This window comes from Nerophis lumbriciformis, linkage group LG08, assembly GCF_033978685.3.
Source record: "Nerophis lumbriciformis linkage group LG08, RoL_Nlum_v2.1, whole genome shotgun sequence".
In the NCBI taxonomy this organism is placed as follows: Eukaryota; Metazoa; Chordata; class Actinopteri; order Syngnathiformes; family Syngnathidae; genus Nerophis; species Nerophis lumbriciformis.
Window position 1 is genome coordinate 46115001 of NC_084555.2, and position 20669 is coordinate 46135669.

At 39.3% G+C, this 20669-nt stretch overlaps 1 protein-coding gene across 2 annotated transcripts in view; it reads right to left on the reverse strand.

Annotated features, from left to right (window-relative positions):
• The window catches only part of dicer1 (dicer 1, ribonuclease type III), an 80008-nt gene that overhangs the window by 31653 nt on the left and 27686 nt on the right, over positions 1-20669 (reverse strand). Inside the window, exons 11-23 of one of the 2 annotated variants that reach the window (XM_061969046.1) lie at positions 20339-20471; positions 18752-18994; positions 14727-14881; positions 14523-14655; positions 14380-14455; positions 14164-14303; positions 12727-12906; positions 11030-11243; positions 8851-9004; positions 6031-6213; positions 5499-5604; positions 3904-4079; positions 89-791 (exon numbers count right to left, since the gene is read on the reverse strand). In XM_061969046.1, coding sequence (XP_061825030.1) covers positions 89-791; positions 3904-4079; positions 5499-5604; positions 6031-6213; positions 8851-9004; positions 11030-11243; positions 12727-12906; positions 14164-14303; positions 14380-14455; positions 14523-14655; positions 14727-14881; positions 18752-18994; positions 20339-20471 — 2596 coding nt within the window. Of the gene's footprint in view, positions 1-88; positions 792-3903; positions 4080-5498; positions 5605-6030; positions 6214-8850; positions 9005-11029; positions 11244-12726; positions 12907-14163; positions 14304-14379; positions 14456-14522; positions 14656-14726; positions 14882-18751; positions 18995-20338; positions 20472-20669 lie in introns of those variants that run through there. The other variant, XR_009816063.1, reaches the window with a different exon arrangement.

A 20669-nucleotide genomic window follows, 5' to 3' on the forward strand; every position in this document is an offset into this window, starting at 1 on the left:
TTGTGCATACTGTGACATAATTACTCAAACATGAAACTTATCTGCTCCAATTCCAGCAATTCTTGTAATATGCGACAAGGGGTCTCACCTTCTTGCTGCGCATGTAGCTGAGCCTGCCTTCATGGGCGTCAGGGTAGGTGCAAAATAGATACGTGGTGATGGCATGCTTGAGGAAGGAGTCGCCGAGCATTTCCAGTCGCTCTAGGTTGAAACCGTCACTGGCATTGGAAAGGGTCAAGGCCTGCAGGATGAGGCCTGGGTTTGGTCCCAGGCTTTTTGGGGAGTCTTCGGCCACTTCGCTGGGATGCGGGACAGCAGCAATATAGCGCGTAGGTGCTTTGTGAGTATCGGGACACTTTTCTGCCCGGCAGTAGGCTGAGGTAGCATTATTTGTGTGGTCCAGAACTCTCACTTGTGTACCTTCATGACTAGGCCGTGAAGGACACGTGCGGTGAAAAGACTGCACAGGAACTGAGGTAGAGGATTGCATTTTTTCAGGGCTTCGCAGTCCACAAGAGCTGCACTGGGAGTATTGGCAATTACATTGATGAAGGTGCTCTCCTTCTGGGTCACTGTTGTCGCCAATGTCAGAAATTAGAGTAGTGCCATTCACAAAGTTCTTGGTGCAATGGATGACTCCGGGCTGGGAATGAGAACGACTGTCGGGCATCAGTGGACGAGAATCCGGTAACTGATGCTGAGATTCATCATCCTCACTACAAGCTTCGGTGAAGGATATGAATATTTTGCAGTCAATGGATTTCTTCCATCCAAAATCCAGGTTTGGATACCTGCGACATACAAAGACATTATTTTTGCTAGACAAAAACCTACATTCCAACTCTGTAGTATACAACATTAAATGCACTGATAGTGTGGTACTGTGGCAGTCACTGTCTCCAAGGCCTAAAATAGGAGTGTTATGTCAGCACAGCATTCATTGTAAAACATAACCAAATAAATTGTGTGAAACATGACTTTCTACAGTATGCAGTGGGTCTGGATTAGTTTGTATCCTCATCACTCGCTTAAAACATGAGTGAGAAATGTGTGAAGAATGCACTACCGTCCTGATAAGTCCGAAAGAGAAAGAGATGATACAGTATTATCTGCTCACTGATTCTACGTGGTGGTTGTTTGAGCACACTGCAGCTAGTCCTGGATAGTCCCACTCCTTAATACTTCAGTCATACACAGGATTTTTACAGGAATGAGGCTAAAAACACAATCCCACTCTACAAACATGACTATATGTATATTTAGAATAGGGGCCTCCGCGATAAAGCTATATTACACTGCAAAAACTGAAATCTAAGTAAGATTAAATATCTCAAATAAGGGTGATATTTGCTTATTTTCTGTCTGATAAGATAATTCTTCTCACTAAGCAGATTTTATGTTAGAGCGTTTTACTTGTTTTAAGGGTTTTGGTCCTAAATGATCTCAGTAAAATATTACAGCTTGTTGCTGAGATTGTATGACCTATATTGAGTAAAACATGCTTGAAACTAGAATATCAAGTGTTGCAAAGCTGTGTCATCAACACTCACAAGTATAAAACTAATTTTTTAAAGTAATAATTTGTTACTTCAAGCATGAAAAAAAAAAATCATGATGCCGAGCGCATATCATTATGTCAAGATAATGGCACTAGCATTTACTTAATTTAAGAACATTTTTCAACGTATTGAGCAAAAAGTTCCCCCTTTTTTTCTACCAAGAAAAGTGCACTTGTTATTAGTGAGAACATACTTATTTTAAGGTATTTTTGGGTTCATTGAAGTTAGCTAATTTGACTTGTTTTGGAAAGTCTTGACAAGCCGAATTTTCTTGTTCTATTGGCAGATAATTTTGCTTAGTTCAAATAAAATACTCCTCATTTTTGTATATTTTTTTTCTTGTTTTAGAACACTAACTTTTTGCAGTGTATTTGGTCTATATAGATGTTGTATAGATGATATTAGAAACATTTCAAAATGGGTTACAAAGGCTCCTTATTTGGCTACTGACATATGCAGTAACATATTACATCAATTCTGGTTGTATTATTTTCTCCAAACTATTATTAATCTACTTGCTAATTTGCGGTTAATAACTGGTTACTTTTTGTTATATCATATTTCTATCTACACTTCTGTTAAACTATAATAAGCACTTATTAATCTGCTGTTTGGATACTTTACATTAGTTTTAGATGATTCTGCAAACGTAGTATTGATCATGCCACTGCTAAAACTGATACCGGTACTTCAAATTTTCAAGATCATTGAATGATTGCATTTATGATCACAATTGTAGTCAGAAAAAAACAGGATGGCTATGTAACAATAAAAAATAAATATTTAAATGATGACCTACAATTGGCTCTGATTTAAAACCGTATAGTTTTTGTCCTTAAAGTCCTCCTGTGTCCAAAGACTTATTTCCTAACAAAAACAACAAAATATTTTTGGATAGTAAAAAATATCAATCTAATCACTGGTGTATAAACCTGATACTATACTACTTGGTATCCATCCATCCATTTTTCTACCGCTTGTCCCTTTCGGGGTCGTGGGGGGTGCTGGAGCCTATCTCAGCAATAATGTAAACATTTGTATCAACTCACCCATTTTTGTTTACATTCAAGAGCTCTAACTTAGAGGTTAGCTTATCTCCCTACGATGTGTAGTGAAACATGTTTAGATATTCCTCGTTCTTTAGTTATAATGTGGGTGAATAATGTAAACCCACTACACCGGTAGTTTTTAGCGCTTTAATAGCGAGTCTCTTGACAGATATAAGTTAGAACTTTACGCTGCTTTGTATTAGAAATGGCAACAGCGGAGGATGAATGACCCATAACAAGAAGATAAAGAAAAAGACGACTACGGTGTCGGCACGGATTACAAAGGCGGATCTGCGCAAATGTTCAGGACTTATGCAGATCTCAAATACACATCAGCAGGTATCAGAAGGTAAGAAAAGTTGGTTTTGCATAACATTGCGAAACAAAACGCCAAATAATGTCTGCTAATGAGTGTCAATTTTGCGATCCTTATACACATACTGTATTACTCGTATGTAGAAGCACGGTACGTCTGACTACAGTAGCCGTAATGTGCCGAAAATCCATTAAGCGGTGCGGCTTCATAGTTTACCAAAGTCGTACTAAAACATTTTGACAGATTTTTGAGCGCCGTGTGTAACGTTTTATATTCTCAATTGAACATTTAAGTTTTGGTGTTGTTTACTGGCGTCATATTGCAGTCTACACATATCTCTTATGTGTGACTGCCATCTACTGGTCGACTACTGGTATACTCTTCTTCTTATTTGATTACTTTTGGCACGCAGACAAAATGCTCTGATCTTAACCTTTGCTCCCATGGACATCTTTGGTTAAAAGGTAATTTTGCACGCATTTCAAAGAGAACTGCTTGGATTTATTTGTTTTTCATGGAAAAATAATAATGAAATAACAGGTTTACAGTATATCAAAAATGGCGATAATAAAGGGGGTCGATGGGGGACAATAGCGTCCTGAGGAACTCTAATGTATATTCACTCAATCGTTTGTGCTGACAACAACTTAGCAAAGAACGGACACTGCAAATTTTGAGATACATTTCTTTATAACTCCTGTGGCCAAATGTTATCCCATTAACCTTTAAAATGAACATTCTGTTGCATGATGTCATCTTCAAAGGCAATAAAAACAGACAAGGGTCTCAGGACACCCCAAGGGTTAAAATAATAAATACATTCTTTGAAGAGCAAGTAAATCATGGTAGACTAGAAACTTGAGAAGATAATTTAAAATTGTTCTGACATACAAACTATTAGGAATAAGTGTCTATTCTTTTGTAGGCTCTTGACTTTGTGTGTACTTGTTTGAGTTAGAGATTGTTGGACTTAACAGACCTGAAATCTGGAGGAAGGGTTCGAGATCCAACTCCAGCTTCACTGGCAGTTTGAGATCGAAGTTCCTCCGCTGTCAAGAGGCAGTGGAGACGGTAGAGGATACTAGGCAAACACACGGCCTTCCGCCATAAGGATGCGGGGATCGGATGGATGGCACAAAGTTCTGGAACCAGAATCTGACAAACACGACTCTTTATATGAGCTGATCAAGCATAACAAATACGTGTCATGAGCACATAACTGTCCATATTAGCATTTGAAAATAAGGACAATTATTCAGAACATCAGGAAAAATGAGGGACTGCCCAGAATTTCTATTGCTATTCTGCATTTCTCTGTTACATGACACTTGATATACAAATGGCGGGCGTGTTAAATTCTTTGTAAAGCTGTAAAGAAAATGAGCATCAATGAGGACCAAATAGCTATTTTCTACAAGGTATCAAGAGAATATGAAGCAGTAAGGCCGTCAGTCTGTTGTTCCTTATGTCTGTTTTCTTAAAGAATGACCTATGGCTATTGTAACAATTCTACATTAGCTTAACTGTTGTATGTTATTCATGTGGAGCTGTTGTTCAACCCTGGATTTTCACTGTACGTTTCTGTTTCTGAACGGCTGCGGACTGGTGGAGCTGTGTCGGTGCAGGTAGTGGAAACAGACACGTCGACTGGAAGGGAAACCTATCGTTATGAATCTTGTAGAAATCCGGGGTTATTTTGTATGTTGTGTTATTGTCATGTGTTAATTTGTGTGCATTCCCTTTTGCCCTAACGTATATGTATACAGTGGAACTTTGCTTTGCAAACCCCTCTATTTACGAACTTTTTGTTGACAAACTTTTAGATTGAGCCAAGTATGCCTCTGTGCTCACCATGTCTCGGTGTACGAACACTTCAATCATTCATTCATTTTGTGTGCCGCTGGAGGCCTTAGGGCGTAGCTATTTTGGGGAGGTCACTTCCTGTGCAGTACAGTACACATGGGGCGCAGCCATTTAGGAGAGGCTGTACATCGCATCCTGCTAACGCAGTTCATTACTCGGTCGCCACTTCTCAACTTAAGCTGCATTTCGAAGTCGATGGAAGAATTAGAGCCATTTAAATATGTGCACGCTTTATTATCTGATTAGTCGACTAATCGTTAAGATAATCGTTGTGTAATAGACTATCAAAATAATTGTTAGTTGCAGCCCTGAATTTTTTATTTTATGGTTGTTATTTTGAACATCAGAGGGACTTTTGTGAGTGTTGAATGTTCTGCTTGCTGTCGTGTTGTTTTGATAATGCAGAGATTGTTGCTCCATCTGTCGCACCCCCTTGTCGCACGCACACACACACACACACACGCACACGTCTTCAAAGTTTTTTTTCACGAAAATATGGACTTTTTCGAGGCTAGAACCAATTGTTCATGTTTACATTGCTTCTTAAGGGGAATTTTGCTTCACTATACAAACTTCAATTTACAAACCATGTTCAAGAACACATTGTAAACACAGTAAATCGAGGTTTGACTGTAATACGTTAAAAATGAAAGACCCCAAGAATAAAAGTTACTGCTACGCAGCAGCTAATGAGGACATTATTAAACAAACCTGTTTGTTCTGCAGACTTTCCCATTTTGCCTTTCTCTTCTCTGCACTGCTGAGCGGCAGTGCTTTACCCTTTTGGTTCAGGTGACGAGGGGTTAACAGGTTAAGTCTGTGAGCAAATGACAATTTTATTCTACTGTGTTCACACAAATATATGAATAACCATGAGATGCATTTCCTGAAAATGCTAATTTGTACAACAGCTTTGGTTGTATAATCCAGTGATCCTCAAACTGTGGTACGTGTACCACTGGTGGTACGCAGGCTTCATTTAGTATTATGCCAAAAAAGTCTGTAAATATGTACTGTACATGGAGTATCATTGTTGATGTGTGTGCATTGTGTGTAATGTTACAGTGGCCAAACATATTAAATATGCTTGCTAAATAAAACCCCTGCCTTGTTTTTATTGAACACTTAGCACTACTTCGCTACTGTATTTTAATGTTGGTCATTTTGGTGATAATTGGAGAGCCAAGTGTTTTCTGGAAAAAGTTTGAGAACCACTGATGTGATGAATTGCGATACCGCTGACCTGGATGAGGTGTGGTCTACATCCAGGAGTGGTTGGTTCAGGTTGGACAAGTCCAAGTTGTACTTGGTTTTGTAGTACTCAGCGAACGTCTCATATTCTGGTGAAGGGAACTTGCTGAGAGGTGTGAGGTCTGTGTACACATCAGCAACATAAAAGCGATGAGGCTGGTCGAAGTTACGGTACCTAGGAGGGAATCAGCAAAAGATATCTTGTGGCTTAACAGCTAGTAACACTGACTTCTAGGAGAACAGCAAGTCTTTTTGAAATATGACACATTTATGCATGTGGGATTTACACAGTATACAGCCAAAAAGTAGGCCTGCCCTATGCATAACCCCCATAATGATCTCTACTGCCACCTGCTGGTCATGTGAAAGTCAAACTGTCAAAAATGTTAAGAAAAAAAGAAAAAAAGGTCATTGCTGAATTAAAATGAAAGAAATTAGCTCATGTACTTTCACCATATCTTCCGCTTGTATATACAGTCAGGGATGGGTACCGAATCCGGTACTTTTTTTTGGCACCGATCAAGCGAATTCCGCAGGTCACCGATTTATATAAATCCATTGGTACCATGTTACGGTACTTAGGTTGCCTGAGACGTCATGCTCGTTTGCCAACGTTTTGCACTTCGGCACTTGGTAATCACTCCAGCAGCACTTAAAGCGGACTCAGCCAAATTACCTCTAGGTATTATTGCAATTTTCAATGCCATCAAAAAACGTTACTCCAAAGTAAGTGAAGTAAAGCTTCACTTTTCCAAAAATGCCCTAGCGTGATGCCAATTGGCTTTGGTGTTAACCTGCCACTGATTACCATTAGCGATTTCAACACACCCAAATTTGGAAATGAAAATTACAACTAAAATGCATGTTACAACCAAACAGCTGATGGATAATAAGCACAATACTTACAGTATTAAAGGGGAACATTATCACCAGACCTATGTAAGCGTCAATATATACCTTGATGTTGCAGAAAAAAGACCATATATTTTTTTAACCGATTTCCGAACTCTAAATGGGTGAATTTTGGCGAATTAAACGCTTTTCTATAATTCGCTCTCGGAGCGATGACGTCACAACGTGATGTCACATCGGGAAGCAATCCGCCATTTTCTCAAACACCGAGTCAAATCAGCTCTGTTATTTTCCATTTTTTCGACTGTTTTCCGTACCTTGGAGACATCATGCCTCGTCGGTGTGTTGTCGGAGGGTGTAACAACACGAACAGGGACGGATTCAAGTTGCACCAAAAGTGCGAAAGTGGCAAGAAATTGGACGTTTGTTCCGCACACTTTACCGACGAAAGCTATGCTACGACAGAGATGGCAAGAATGTGTGGATATCCTGCGACACTCAAAGCAGATGCATTTCCAACTGGACTGGACAGATCAGCTTTCAGGAAAAGAGAGCGGGTGAGGGTAGGTCTACAGAATATATTAATTGATGAAAACTGGGCTGTCTGCGGGCAGCACGGTGGTAGAGGGGTTAGTGCATCTGCCTCACAATACGAAGGTCCTGAGTAATCTGGGGTTCAATCCCGGGCTCGGGATCTTTCTGTGTGGAGTTTGCATGTTCTCCCCGTGACTGCGTGGGTTCCCTCCGGGTACTCCGGCTTCCTCCCACCTCCAAAGACATGCACCTGGGGATAGGTTGATTGGCAACACTAAATTGGCCCTAGTGTGTGAATGTGAGTGAGAGTGTTGTCTGTCTATCTGTGTTGGCCCTGCGATGAGGTGGCGACTTGTCCAGGGTGTACCCCGCCTTCCGCCCGATCATAGCTGAGATAGGCTCCAGCGCCCCCCGTGACCCCGAAGGAATGGATGGATGGATGGGCTGTCTGCACTCTCAAAGTGCATGTTGTTGCCAAATGTATTTCATATGCTGTAAACCTAGTTCATAGTTGTTAGTTTCCTTTAATGCCAAACAAACACATACCAATCGTTGGTTAGAAGGCGATCGCCGAATTCGTCCTCGCTTTCTCCCGTGTCGCTGGCTGTCGTGTCGTTTTCGTCGGTTTCTTCTTCAATTTTGTTTTCACTACCTGCCTCCACACTACAACCATCCGTTTCAATACATGCGTAATCTGTTGAATCTCTTAAGCCGCTGAAATCCGAGTCTGAATCCAAGCTAATGTCGCTGTACCTTGCTGTTCTATCCGCCATGTTTGTTTGTATTGGCATCACTGTGTGACGTCACAGGAAAATGGACGGGTGTATATAACGATGGTTAAAATCAGGCACTTTGAAGCTTTTTTAGGGATATTGCGTGATGGGTAAAATTTTGAAAAAAAAACATCGAAAAATAAAATAAGCCACTGGGAACTGATTTTTAATGGTTTTAACCCTTCTGAAATTGTGATAATGTTCCCCTTTAACACTTTTTAGGGTGCAACAAAAGACTAGATTCCGCAAAGACTTAATTGAGGAGCCAACAGACCATAAAATGTACACTACTGCCATCCAACATCATGGACTTGCAACTGCAACTTATTCATGTACTTGAAAATGAGACTGAGAAATGTGATGCTAAAACAAGCTATAACAACGTTCTTAAATATTGAAATAAAACATGACTTTATCATCAAAAACAATAACACATACAAAGGTACCGAATATTGGTAGCGTTGCGTAGCTTTATCAATTTCCAGGCACCGGGAATTGGTACTGTATCGGTTCAAATGTGAACGGTAACCATCCCTATATAAAAGTAATCAATTAGATTAACATGTTCCAAACCAGCATAGTTGTGTTCTGCATACACCAAACCTCTACGAGTCCTGGATATGCCCCAAGAATATACAATTATACACAAGTACCTCGGAATGATGACAGCATCCTGGTAGTCCTCCAACTTGAAAGTGAATGGGTTCTGTTTGGTGTACTGAGTTGTAGGAATGCCAGTTCGAGCCTCAGACCTTTCAATTTCTTCCATGAACTTGAAATCCATATCAAGTGTGTCCGAATTTCCAACTAAAAAAAATAATTAAAATTAAAATTAATGTAAGACATTCAAACCTTACGAAAATGTTTCTTTTTTTATTTAACCAGATAAAAACTATCAAGATCAACATCTCTCATATAAGGGTGACATGGCCAAGAGGTCCATAGCACAACAACTTTGTAGAACAAGTACAAAAAGGCAAGTGAAGACAATTAGAATTACCGTAAAGTGTAGCAGTGTGGTTTACTTTAAAGAGCAGAACATTGAGTAAACAATTTAAGAAAGGCACTGTTTTGATTATTTAATTATAATTAAATAGACTTATGTTAACTTATGTGTGGTCCCGGACAGTATCCAAGAAAACAGTGTCATAGACTTTTGTTAAGAAGAGTTTAATCTAAATATGCAGTCTCACTTAAACAATATTGTCATGAATCATTAAGTCTACAATATGCTTAATATTTCTCACCACGTTATGCTTTGGATCCCGCGGTTTAATTACAAAATCATATCACGGTTCTTCCCTGTTTTGCGTTTGACTACCACCTATTTTTAGTCAAAAATATATGCACACTGAAGCCACTTCTACGTATTTTTGGCCCAAAAATATTTTAAGGCCTAAAAATGGCTAAATAAAATTAACAAGTTGCAGTATCTTCACAGGTTAGTGATTATGTTTAAGAATGGTGTGTGTGTGTGTGTGAGAAAGAGAGAGAGAGACAGTATACCGTATTTTTCGGACTATAAGTCGCAGTTTTTTTCATAGTTTGGCCGGGGGTGCGACTTATACTCAGGAGCGACTTATGTGTGAAATTATTAACACATTACCGTAAAATATCAAATATTATTATTTAGCTCATTCACGTAAGAGACGAGACGTATAAGATGTCATGGGATTTAGCGATTAGGAGTGCCAGATTGTTTGGTAAACGTATAGCATGTTCTATAAGTCATAGTTATTTGAATGACTCTTACCATAATATGTTACGTTAACATACCAGGCACGTTCTCAGTTGGTTGGTTATGCGTCATATAACGTACACTTATTCAGCCTGTTGTTCACTATTCTTTATTTTTAATTGCCTTTCAAATGTCTATTCTTGGTGTTGGGTTTTATCAAATACATTTCCCCCAAAAATGCGACTTATACTCTTAGTGCGACTTATATATGTTTTTTTCCTTCTTTATTATGCATTTTCGTCCGGTGCGACTTATACTCCGGAGCGACTTATAGTCCGAAAAATACGGCATATATTACTGTACAATTTCTTGTACAGTACAGTATATATTAGAGGTGGGAATCTTTGTGCACCTAACGAGTCGATTCGATTCTTGGATTAATGATTTGATTCAAAATCGATTCAACACTATTCTTGTAATACATTATTTGGTATATCAATGATAATAAAAACTTTTCCAAACACGTTACAGATTATAAAAGCTTCTCTTGGCTACTGACGTACGACTTTAACGCACAACGGATTTTTCAAAAATATACAGTATTTACAAACATCACAGAGTGCAACCTAACTTCAATCGAGATAATGGGTTTCACTTTGTAAAGCGCTTTGAGTCTCTAGAGAAATAGCGCTATATAAATGTAATTCCCTTCACTTCACCATGTGTGTGCATGTGTTGGCAGAGCAGCACATAGAGGACAGCAGCTTGTTGGTGTTTTGGCTGGTTAATAAAGAGAAAGTTGATTCATCATCTACTTGTTATGTTTGTTTGATATACCGTACTGTACCGTACAAACCTTAACTAAAATACGGACGACTTTCGACGAGGCTCGAACCCATTATTTCATTGTTTCTTATGTAGAAATGTGCTTCACTATATGAATTTTTTAAATTGTGAACCCTGTTCTGCGATGAGGTGGCGACTTGTCCAGGGTGTACCCCGCCTTCCACCCGATTGTAGCTGAGATAGGCTCCAGCGCCCCCCGCGACCCCAAAGGGAATAAGCGGTAGAAAATGGATGGATGGATGGATGGATGTTCACGACCCAACCGAAGTTCCACTGTCCTACCAACGTCTGAGTGTGGTTCCACTCACCGACATTGAGAGGTAGAACACAGTAAGCAGAATCAGCAAATATGGGCTTGAACTCCAATGCAGGCTTCTCCAAGCGCAGGATGTGGGAGAAGATGTACTGGTGCAGGCGCGTGATGAGGTCAAGCTGGGCAGTGGCAAGGGTGAAGCCAGACTTTTGAAGTTCGATGGAGATGGTCACCTCACCGGAGCGCGTGTACACCGGGAAATGTGGGATCTATTGTGAAGACAACACATTCCATTTAAAAAAAAAATACTACCTCAGGAAACAACACATGTATGGAAAGTAAGTATTTTGTAAGTGTACCCCAATACAAAGATATGAATCTCCCAGAATTTTTATGGTAGGTTTCTTTTAACATACAAAATGTTTTAAATGTCTTTTTATTTGATTGAGGGAAGTAATGTTTGATCCCAATGCCAAACATGACTTAGCATTAACTGTAAATATGTGCTCTGCGTGTGTGTGTGTGTATACAGTATATGTTAGGGGTTTAACGGTACGTGTATTTGTATTGAACCGTTTCGGTACGGGGGTTTCGGTTCTGAGGTATACCAAACGAGTTTCCACACGGACATATTAAGTAGCGTACCGCAAGTTGTGTAAACAATGCACACCGAGGCACAACACACGGTATGCTGGCAACGACCGGGCTACGACAACATGTAAAAGCCAGAGCTGGAAGACCCTCCTGCCTCGTTAAGATCTCCCGTTTGCGATACAACAATGGAGGACGGAGGTTTGCCGACATTGTTCAGCAGCTGCTTCTGACAACACGTCAAACATGCTAACCCATTTGAAGCGTCACCACCACATTCAAGCAGCCTCTCCTCGGCGAGTCAGGCAGGGCTAAAGCAATAACAAATGTTTTTATAGCAGCAGATTTAAATCCATATTGCATTAAAAACTAGATTTTGACCCACTTCTATGGTGGAAGAACAATGAGCCCATATATCCTCTTATTGCCAAGTTAGCCAGGCTGGGGGGGGGGAAGAAAAGTTAATCTGAGGCTGAGTTGACTTGAAACTGTTTAATGTTGCACTCTTTATATGTAGAAGAAAATCTTTGTCATTTTATTTAATCTGAGGAACAACTTGATGCAGTTTAATGTTGATTAGCGTGGACCCCGACTTAAACAAGTTGAAAAACTTATTGGGGTGTTATCATTTAGTGGTCAATTGTATGGAATATGTACTGTACTGTGCAATCTGCTAATGAAAGTCTCAATGAATCAATCAAAAAAAGCACTTTATATGTAGAAAGGTTTTGTTAAGAAACCATTCTGAGCCTTATCTTATTTAGTTTTTATTTAATATATGTTGACCACATTAACCCTGGCAAGGGACCTTGTGTGTATACCGTATGTATGTTATGCCATTGTTTACAAATTTGGTAAATAAATAACCCAAAAATGTATATTTTGTTGTTTTCTTACTGTACCGAAAATGAACCGAACCGTGACCTCTAAACCGAGGTACGTACCGAACCGAAATTTTTGTGTACCGTTACACCCCTAGTATATGTATACATGTTTTTAATTTGATCTGTAATACTTTTTTGTTAATGAATAATAACTAGCATTTAAATGTAGAATATATTCTATAAAATGTATATATACTTAAATAAAGCTGGTTTTAACATTTGAGTGAAGTAAAGGTACTAAACAAATGCAGAATTCATATAGTACATTCCAACATACTCGCGGTATGGGTTTGGCTGTCAGGATACCGAAGCACCTGGTGGTGTCCTCTGGCGGGTAAAGCTTCCTTCGGCGAAAGTTGAGTTCATCGGGCAGCGGGGTGGTGAGGACCATGCCAATCACGTACAGGTAGTAAGTATGCTCAGGTACAGCATAACTGTCTCGCAGACACTCTGGTATCTGCAAACGGCAAAAAAAGGGAACCACCAATTCCAATTAAAACTGCAATGATTTTTTTTTTTTTTTTTTTTTTTTTTTATAAAAGGCGCACACAACAGGTTTCAGGCCACGTACTTACATTTGTACAGTTAAATGAGGGCAGAGGTGTCCCAATACAACTTTCATTATTATGTAGTGTGCAGCAGGAATCATACATACTTTCATTATTATTTAGTGTGGAATGTTAGAAAATGTTTGATCAAGTGGAAATTAGTCAAACAAAAAACTATGGTAGGTATGAAAACACTAACCTCTTTATTATTAATCATCTGGAATGGACATATGCTGTCTTTAAATTGAGGTGGAGTGCCATTTTTTGTTTGAAAATGCCTAGTGGCCACAATAATTCATAAATCGGTATTCAATGATGCTGACACCTTTGTGATTGGATACGTGTAATATTCAACTTTAACGTCCTGGGCATGACGTTAAAGTGCATCCGGCAGTGGAGGCTCCTCTGTGGGGTCTTGGGGCACTAGGAGGTTAACCCCTTTACTACTGTTACCCCAGGTGGCCCTTGGCAAAGGCCTAGTACCTGACTGCCCCCTAGCCAGGGATACGGTGAAGACCTCAATGGCGGAAGACGGTAGATTTAAGAACTACCACAACGGCTGCAAAGGCAAAAGAAGGCTGCAGCAGAAATGGGTCCCCAGTCGTCTTGGACTCCATGCCACTGGACCCTGACCCGATTTCTGTCAAGGATCGTGTGGTGACTGTCTGTGCACCAGTCTCCCCACGTAAAACAAAGTCACGCACAGGCATCCTTCATAAAGGGATACACCCCTAACAGGAGGATCGTCATACTCGTTCGAGTGACCGCTGATGAACTATACTTATTTGATACTTGTTTACAATTACACATGCTGTTATAGACTGCAATATTAGTCAATTAAGAGCAATTATTACAGATGTCTAGCTTGTGTGCTCCTATTTGCTTAGCTGTTGTGTAGCTAGTAACCTATAACCGACCATGTTAACCTTTAGTAAATGACTAAAATAGAAGAAAAGACCAACCTGTGTTTATTGGAGGACATTTAAATGATAACTGGCAGTGCAGTTTTGCACAATAAAACGCGCTGCAGGACTGTTTGTATCGGACATTTCACATGCAAGCCCATTCCATCCGGCACTTGTTTTTTTGCTGACATAGGACCGATATTCCATATGAATAATGAATCAGGACACCTCTACTTAAGAGTTGACCAACTTCCTTCTTACAGCTTTAGGATAACACTGCCTCCTCTTTGTGGAGCCAGGCCTGCCAGGAACGCTTGTCTCCTCCTCATCATGAAGGTCCAGCTCTTCCTCATACTTGACAGTCTCCTTCCCCACTGGCATCAAATGATCGTCCAGCTCACCTGGCAAAGATGACAGCAATGCGTACAACGAGGGACCGACAATAGCTGCGAAAAACTAGTCGGAGGGTTAGCATACCTATTCTGTGGAGTTTCTCACAACACAATAGTGCAACGGCCTTCTCTGCCAACCTGGCACAATTCATTTTTGGACCCTGTGAGGAGAAGAATCAAGTCAGTGTGTTTGCCATTTGTCTGCTAGTAGTACTTGTAATAGTTTACCTTCACAGGCACTCTGAGTGGGGAGTTGATGGGTAAATAAAGTGTGGACTGGAATCGTCCGTCTTGGGTCTCTGTAGTTTTACACTTGGGTGCTAAATGTGTAAATGGATCACTTGGCAGCCGAGCACAATACCTGAGAATGAGAGGTAAGGCGTTTCTATATAGTTGTTGCCTAATTGTCGACCTTGAAAACATTGTGGATACCTGTTGATGTGTCCAATAGCTGTGTTTATGGTGACCCGCGGACCTCCATCCTCGGATCGAAGCACGTATGGTGGGAGGATGTTGTCGTCATCAAACACATGCTCTACGTCAAACTCACCAACCTCCACAGACTTGGAGCACTTGTTCCTCAAGATCTGCTCAGAAATTGTTGTCTTCAACAAGTCATATAACTTTGTACTTGAGACATGCTAAGTGTTAGCATGCTACATTTCTTAACCAATTTTGCACCCGTGCACCTCAGAGCAGGGATGCCCAAACTTTTTGACTGCATGGGGGGCCGCATTGGGTTTAAAAAATTTTGGACGGAGGCCGAAAGCGGACTGCATGCAAAGTAACACATACATACATATACATACACGCGTGTGTGTGTATATATATATTAGGGGTGTAACGGTACAGGTATTTTATTTAACCGTTTCGGTACGGGGGTTCCGATTCGGTTCGGAGCTGTACCGAACGAGTTTCCACACGGACATATTAAGGAGCGTACTGCACGTTGTGTAAACAATACTCAAAATGCCGGACATTTGAGGCATCTAAGAAACTCCGCCCCGACAGCTTCGCAAAAGAGGACACGCCCGGTGAAAAGAGGACGTATGCTCAGTCTATCCCAGCCCGTTAGCTGCCAGCATGCCAGCAAAAGAGGACATGACTGGTGAAACCGATCAGCTAGCAGCGACCGGGCCAGGTCCTGACCACACGTCCTCCCCCAACCAGACACGCCCTCCTCCACGGGGCTGCCCGGGCAGCGCCCCCCCAAACACCTCAAATGTCCGGCACCTCGAGTTATGGTTGCGTGTATTAATGTACGTTCAGAGTTAAGAAGGTTACAAATTGTGCACGCAGCAGTATTCGTGAGGGAGTAGGAGAGAGACAGAGAGAGCGCGAGCGAGAGAGTTATGATAAACGCTTTTTATCCATAGAGTTATCAGATTAAATTTTTTATTATCTATAGCAGGGGTGTCAAAAGTGTGCCCCGGAGGCCATTTGCGGCCCACAGCTAATGTTTTAAAGGCCCACGACACATTCTAAAAATACTATTAAAATAAACAAAAACATAACAAAAGTGAAATAAAAAAGTTTAAAGGTTAAATGTAATTTAGAAAAAGTTGCAATGTTGACTAATAAAACAAAGCTGTTTTTTTTTTCTTCTTTCAAACTGTCATTGCTCAAAACATAATATTGAATCAAAATCAATGTTATTATGAATTATTGACCTATCCAAGGTTCTCATTTCTTCACATCAAATATTCCACTAAGAAAAATATTTTTGGTGGAAGATTTTGCAAATTTGGTAAATAAATAACCAAAAAATTTATATTTTGTTGTTTTCTTACTGTACCGAAAATGAACCGAACCGTGACCTCTAAACCGAGGTACGTACCGAACCGAAATTTTTGCGTACTGTTACACCCCTAATATATATATATATATATATATATATATATATATATATACATACATATTTATATACATATTTATATATATATACATATACATATATACATATATACATATTTATATATATACATATATATATACACAGGTAAAAGCCAGTAAATTAGAATATTTTGAAAAACTTGATTTATTTCAGTAATTGCATTCAAAAGGTGTAACTTGTACATTATATTTATTCATTGCACACAGACTGATGCATTCAAATGTTTATTTCATTTAATTTTGATGATTTGAAGTGGCAACAAATGAAAATCCAAAATTCCGTGTGTCACAAAATTAGAATATTACTTAAGGCTAATACAAAAAAGGGATTTTTAGAAATGTTGGCCAACTGAAAAGTATGAAAATGAAAAATATGAGCATGTACAATACTCAATACTTGGTTGGAGCTCCTTTTGCCTCAATTACTGCGTTAATGCGGCGTGGCATGGAGTCCATGAGTTTCTGGCACTGCTCAGGTGTTATGAGAGCCCAGGTTGCTCTGATAGTGGCCTTCAACTCTTCTGCGTTTTTGGGTCTGGCATTCTGCATCTTCCTTTTCACAATACCCCACAGATTTTCTATGGGGCTAAGGTCAGGGGAGTTGGCGGGCCAATTTAGAACAGAAATACCATGGTCCGTAAACCAGGCACGGGTAGATTTTGCGCTGTGTGCAGGCGCCAAGTCCTGTTGGAACTTGAAATCTCCATCTCCATAGAGCAGGTCAGCAGCAGGAAGCATGAAGTGCTCTAAAACTTGCTGGTAGACGGCTGCGTTGACCCTGGATCTCAGGAAACAGAGTGGACCGACACCAGCAGATGACATGGCACCCCAAACCATCACCCAACCATGCAAATTTTGCATTTCCTTTGGAAATCGAGGTCCCAGAGTCTGGAGGAAGACAGGAGAGGCACAGGATCCACGTTGCCTGAAGTCTAGTGTAAAGTTTCCACCATCAGTGATGGTTTGGGGTGCCATGTCATCTGCTGGTGTCGGTCCACTCTGTTTCCTGAGATCCAGGGTCAACGCAGCCGTCTACCAGCAAGTTTTAGAGCACTTCATGCTTCCTGCTGCTGACCTGCTCTATGGAGATGGAGATTTCAAGTTCCAACAGGACTTGGCGCCTGCACACAGCGCAAAATCTACCCGTGCCTGGTTTACGGACCATGGTATTTCTGTTCTAAATTGGCCCGCCAACTCCCCTGACCTTAGCCCCATAGAAAATCTGTGGGGTATTGTGAAAAGGAAGATGCAGAATGCCAGACCCAAAAACGCAGAAGAGTTGAAGGCCACTATCAGAGCAACCTGGGCTCTCATAACACCTGAGCAGTGCCAGAAACTCATCGACTCCATGCCACGCCGCATTAACGCAGTAATTGAGGCAAAAGGAGCTCCAACCAAGTATTGAGTATTGTACATGCTCATATTTTTCATTTTCATACTTTTCAGTTGGCCAACATTTCTAAAAATCCCTTTTTTGTATTAGCCTTAAGTAATATTCTAATTTTGTGACACACGGAATTTTGGATTTTCATTTGTTGCCACTTCAAATCATCAAAATTAAATGAAATAAACATTTGAATGCATCAGTCTGTGTGCAATGAATAAATATAATGTACAGGTTACACCTTTTGAATGCAATTACTGAAATAAATCAAGTTTTTCAAAATATTCTAATTTACTGGCTTTTACCTGTATATACATATTTATAAATATGTATATATACGGTATATACATATTTATATATATACATATATATATTTATAAATATGTATATATATATATATATATATATATATATATATATATATATATATATATATATATATATATATATATATATAAATATGTGTATATATATATATATATATATATATATATATATATATATATATATATTTACACACACACAAAAGTATATATACATACACACACATACATACATATATACACGCACACACGCTCAGCAAAGAAAATGTTGCTGAAACGCAAAACTTCTGGAGTGGCCTGCTCAGTCAACTGATCTAAAACCATTTAAAGTATGTTAATATAAACAGGGTTTGTCTATTAAAAGCCTGAATACTAAAATTGTTTGTACCTGACAAGATGCGGCTACCTTTACTATTCAGGCTTTTGTATACGAACCTTCTTTATATAGATGTATTATCATCAGTGGGCCAAATGAACCTCTTCACTACATTGAAGATATGTGGAGGGAACTAAAATAGCCGTGTTGCCAAGCAACAGCCTTAAATCTGTCGTGACTAGTTGCATTTTACAATTTGCACATATCTATTATTTGGCGTAAATGTGTGCAAAATGCTGGCACTGTCAAGCCCTGCCCAATAAATATGAAAAATATTACATATTACATACATATGAAAAAGTGCAATATCTTTATCGGTACAGTAAACATTTATTTATATCTGCACCTTATTGCTCTTTGATCCTGCACTACAACGAGCTAATGCAACAAAATTGTGTTCTTATCTGTACTGTAAAGTTCAAATTTGAATGACAACATAAAGGAAATGTAAGTCTAAGTCAATAAAGAGGGTTAAACTGACCTTTTCAATGGCCTTGTAGGTAGTGAGATCTTCTTCAAAGCTTTTGGTCTTGTCACTATCAGCCAGCATAATGTAGTTGGAAACAGGCGCTCGAGCTCTGCCTTTCGACTGGACGTAGGACCTGTACTCCGTTGGCAAGTCAAAGCGTACCACCAAGTTACACTTTGGAATGTCGACACCTTCCTCCACAATGCTGGTGGCAATCAGCAGGTTAGTTTCATGAGCTCGGAATTTGCGAAGAACCTATGAAAGAAAGAAAGATACATTTTGGTAAATAAGTATATGTAATAAACAAATAATGATGAATTGGGATGGGTTCCAAATTTGGTAATTACATAATCCTAAATCTCGACAGTGATTTGAATCACCCTCAAAATCTAAACTCTTGTGCCTTATCCCATTTCTGATAATTCCGGGAAGTTTAATCAAAATCATTTTTGAACTAGGTTATTAATTAAAAAAACAAACAGCAAATACATAACATCCTGGAGAAGGTAATTAATCAGAGAATTAATGAAATGTTTGTTTTCTTCGTCTATCGCTTCAAACAGGCTGCACTGTTTTTGTCTCTGTGGGTGGACACGGGACCGCTAACATACACACAACGCAAAGAAGTTCTGGCTTTTAACAAACGTAAGGTAACAGTATAAATGATCTGAATCACCCCCAAAATCTAATCACTTGTTCCTTATCCTATTTCTAACATTTCCTGAAAGTTTCATCAAAATCCGCTCATAACTTTTTAAGTGATGTTGCTAACTGACAAAAACCAAACCCTGGCAATTACATAACCTCTTGGCAGATGTAATGATTTGACATTATCAGCTCAGTGTAGAATAAAAAAATATTAAACACCCAAAAGTAATGAAAATTGCTCTGAACTCTTTTGGCCCCATTGACTCCCATTATAACTGCTATTATTTAGCAGACTGTAATCCTTGTATATTACTGTGTTTTTTCCCTAAAAACTGAATAAATCTGATTATTGGCGATTCAAAAACCAGAAAACCATTTTTGGGTGTACCAGTATATGCGTCTCTTAATCACCAGATTACGCAAAAATACATGATGTGCAAGTCTCAGAGCTTTGTAAATTAAACAAACTGCTGATAAATTCCTTAAATTCAATGTCAGTGATCTTAGTTATACTGGAACATGGCAAATATTTTTAAAAGACTTCCGTGAACTCAATACACTCGACCAAGTCCTACCTGCTCTCCCTCTCATTCCCGCTCAGTAGGGACTGTAAAAATAATCATTTTTGACAACTGTATCATAATCAATGTAGTTATTAATTATTGACCTATTCAAGGCTGTTATTACTCAACCTCAAATATTTCACTCTGGGACTTATTTTTAGAAATATACATATTTTGCATTTTCTTCTTACAAAAAGGCCATCAAACATTAACATATAATTAAAAGCAAATCATGGATTATAGATCTGAAGTGTAAAAAGATTTTTGAAAGTAAAAACAAATATTTGAATTTAAAATGATTTGGCTCTTTTGGATAAGAGTGTGTACAGTATAGCCAATTTTAACATGACACAAGGGTTTGGAAAACATTGTCCAGTGTCTTACATACCTCTTCTTGCTTCCTGAATTCCACCTCCATTTGCTTGTTTCGTGGCTGGTTCTTGCCAATGCTATGGCCACTAATGAAGTTGTTGCTGATGTAAGCAAGTTCTGGATCCTGCTTCCCGGCCTCTTTGATCAGACTGACAAACAAACACGTCATGTTTACTTCACCACTGGTACTATGGTCTGATGAAAATGTATTTATGTAATAGTCAGCGATACACTCAAATATGTTAAAACTAGAGATGTCCGATAATGGCTTTTTTTTTGCCGATATCCGATATTCCGATATTGTCCAACTCTTAATTACCGATTCCGATATCAACCGATACCGATAT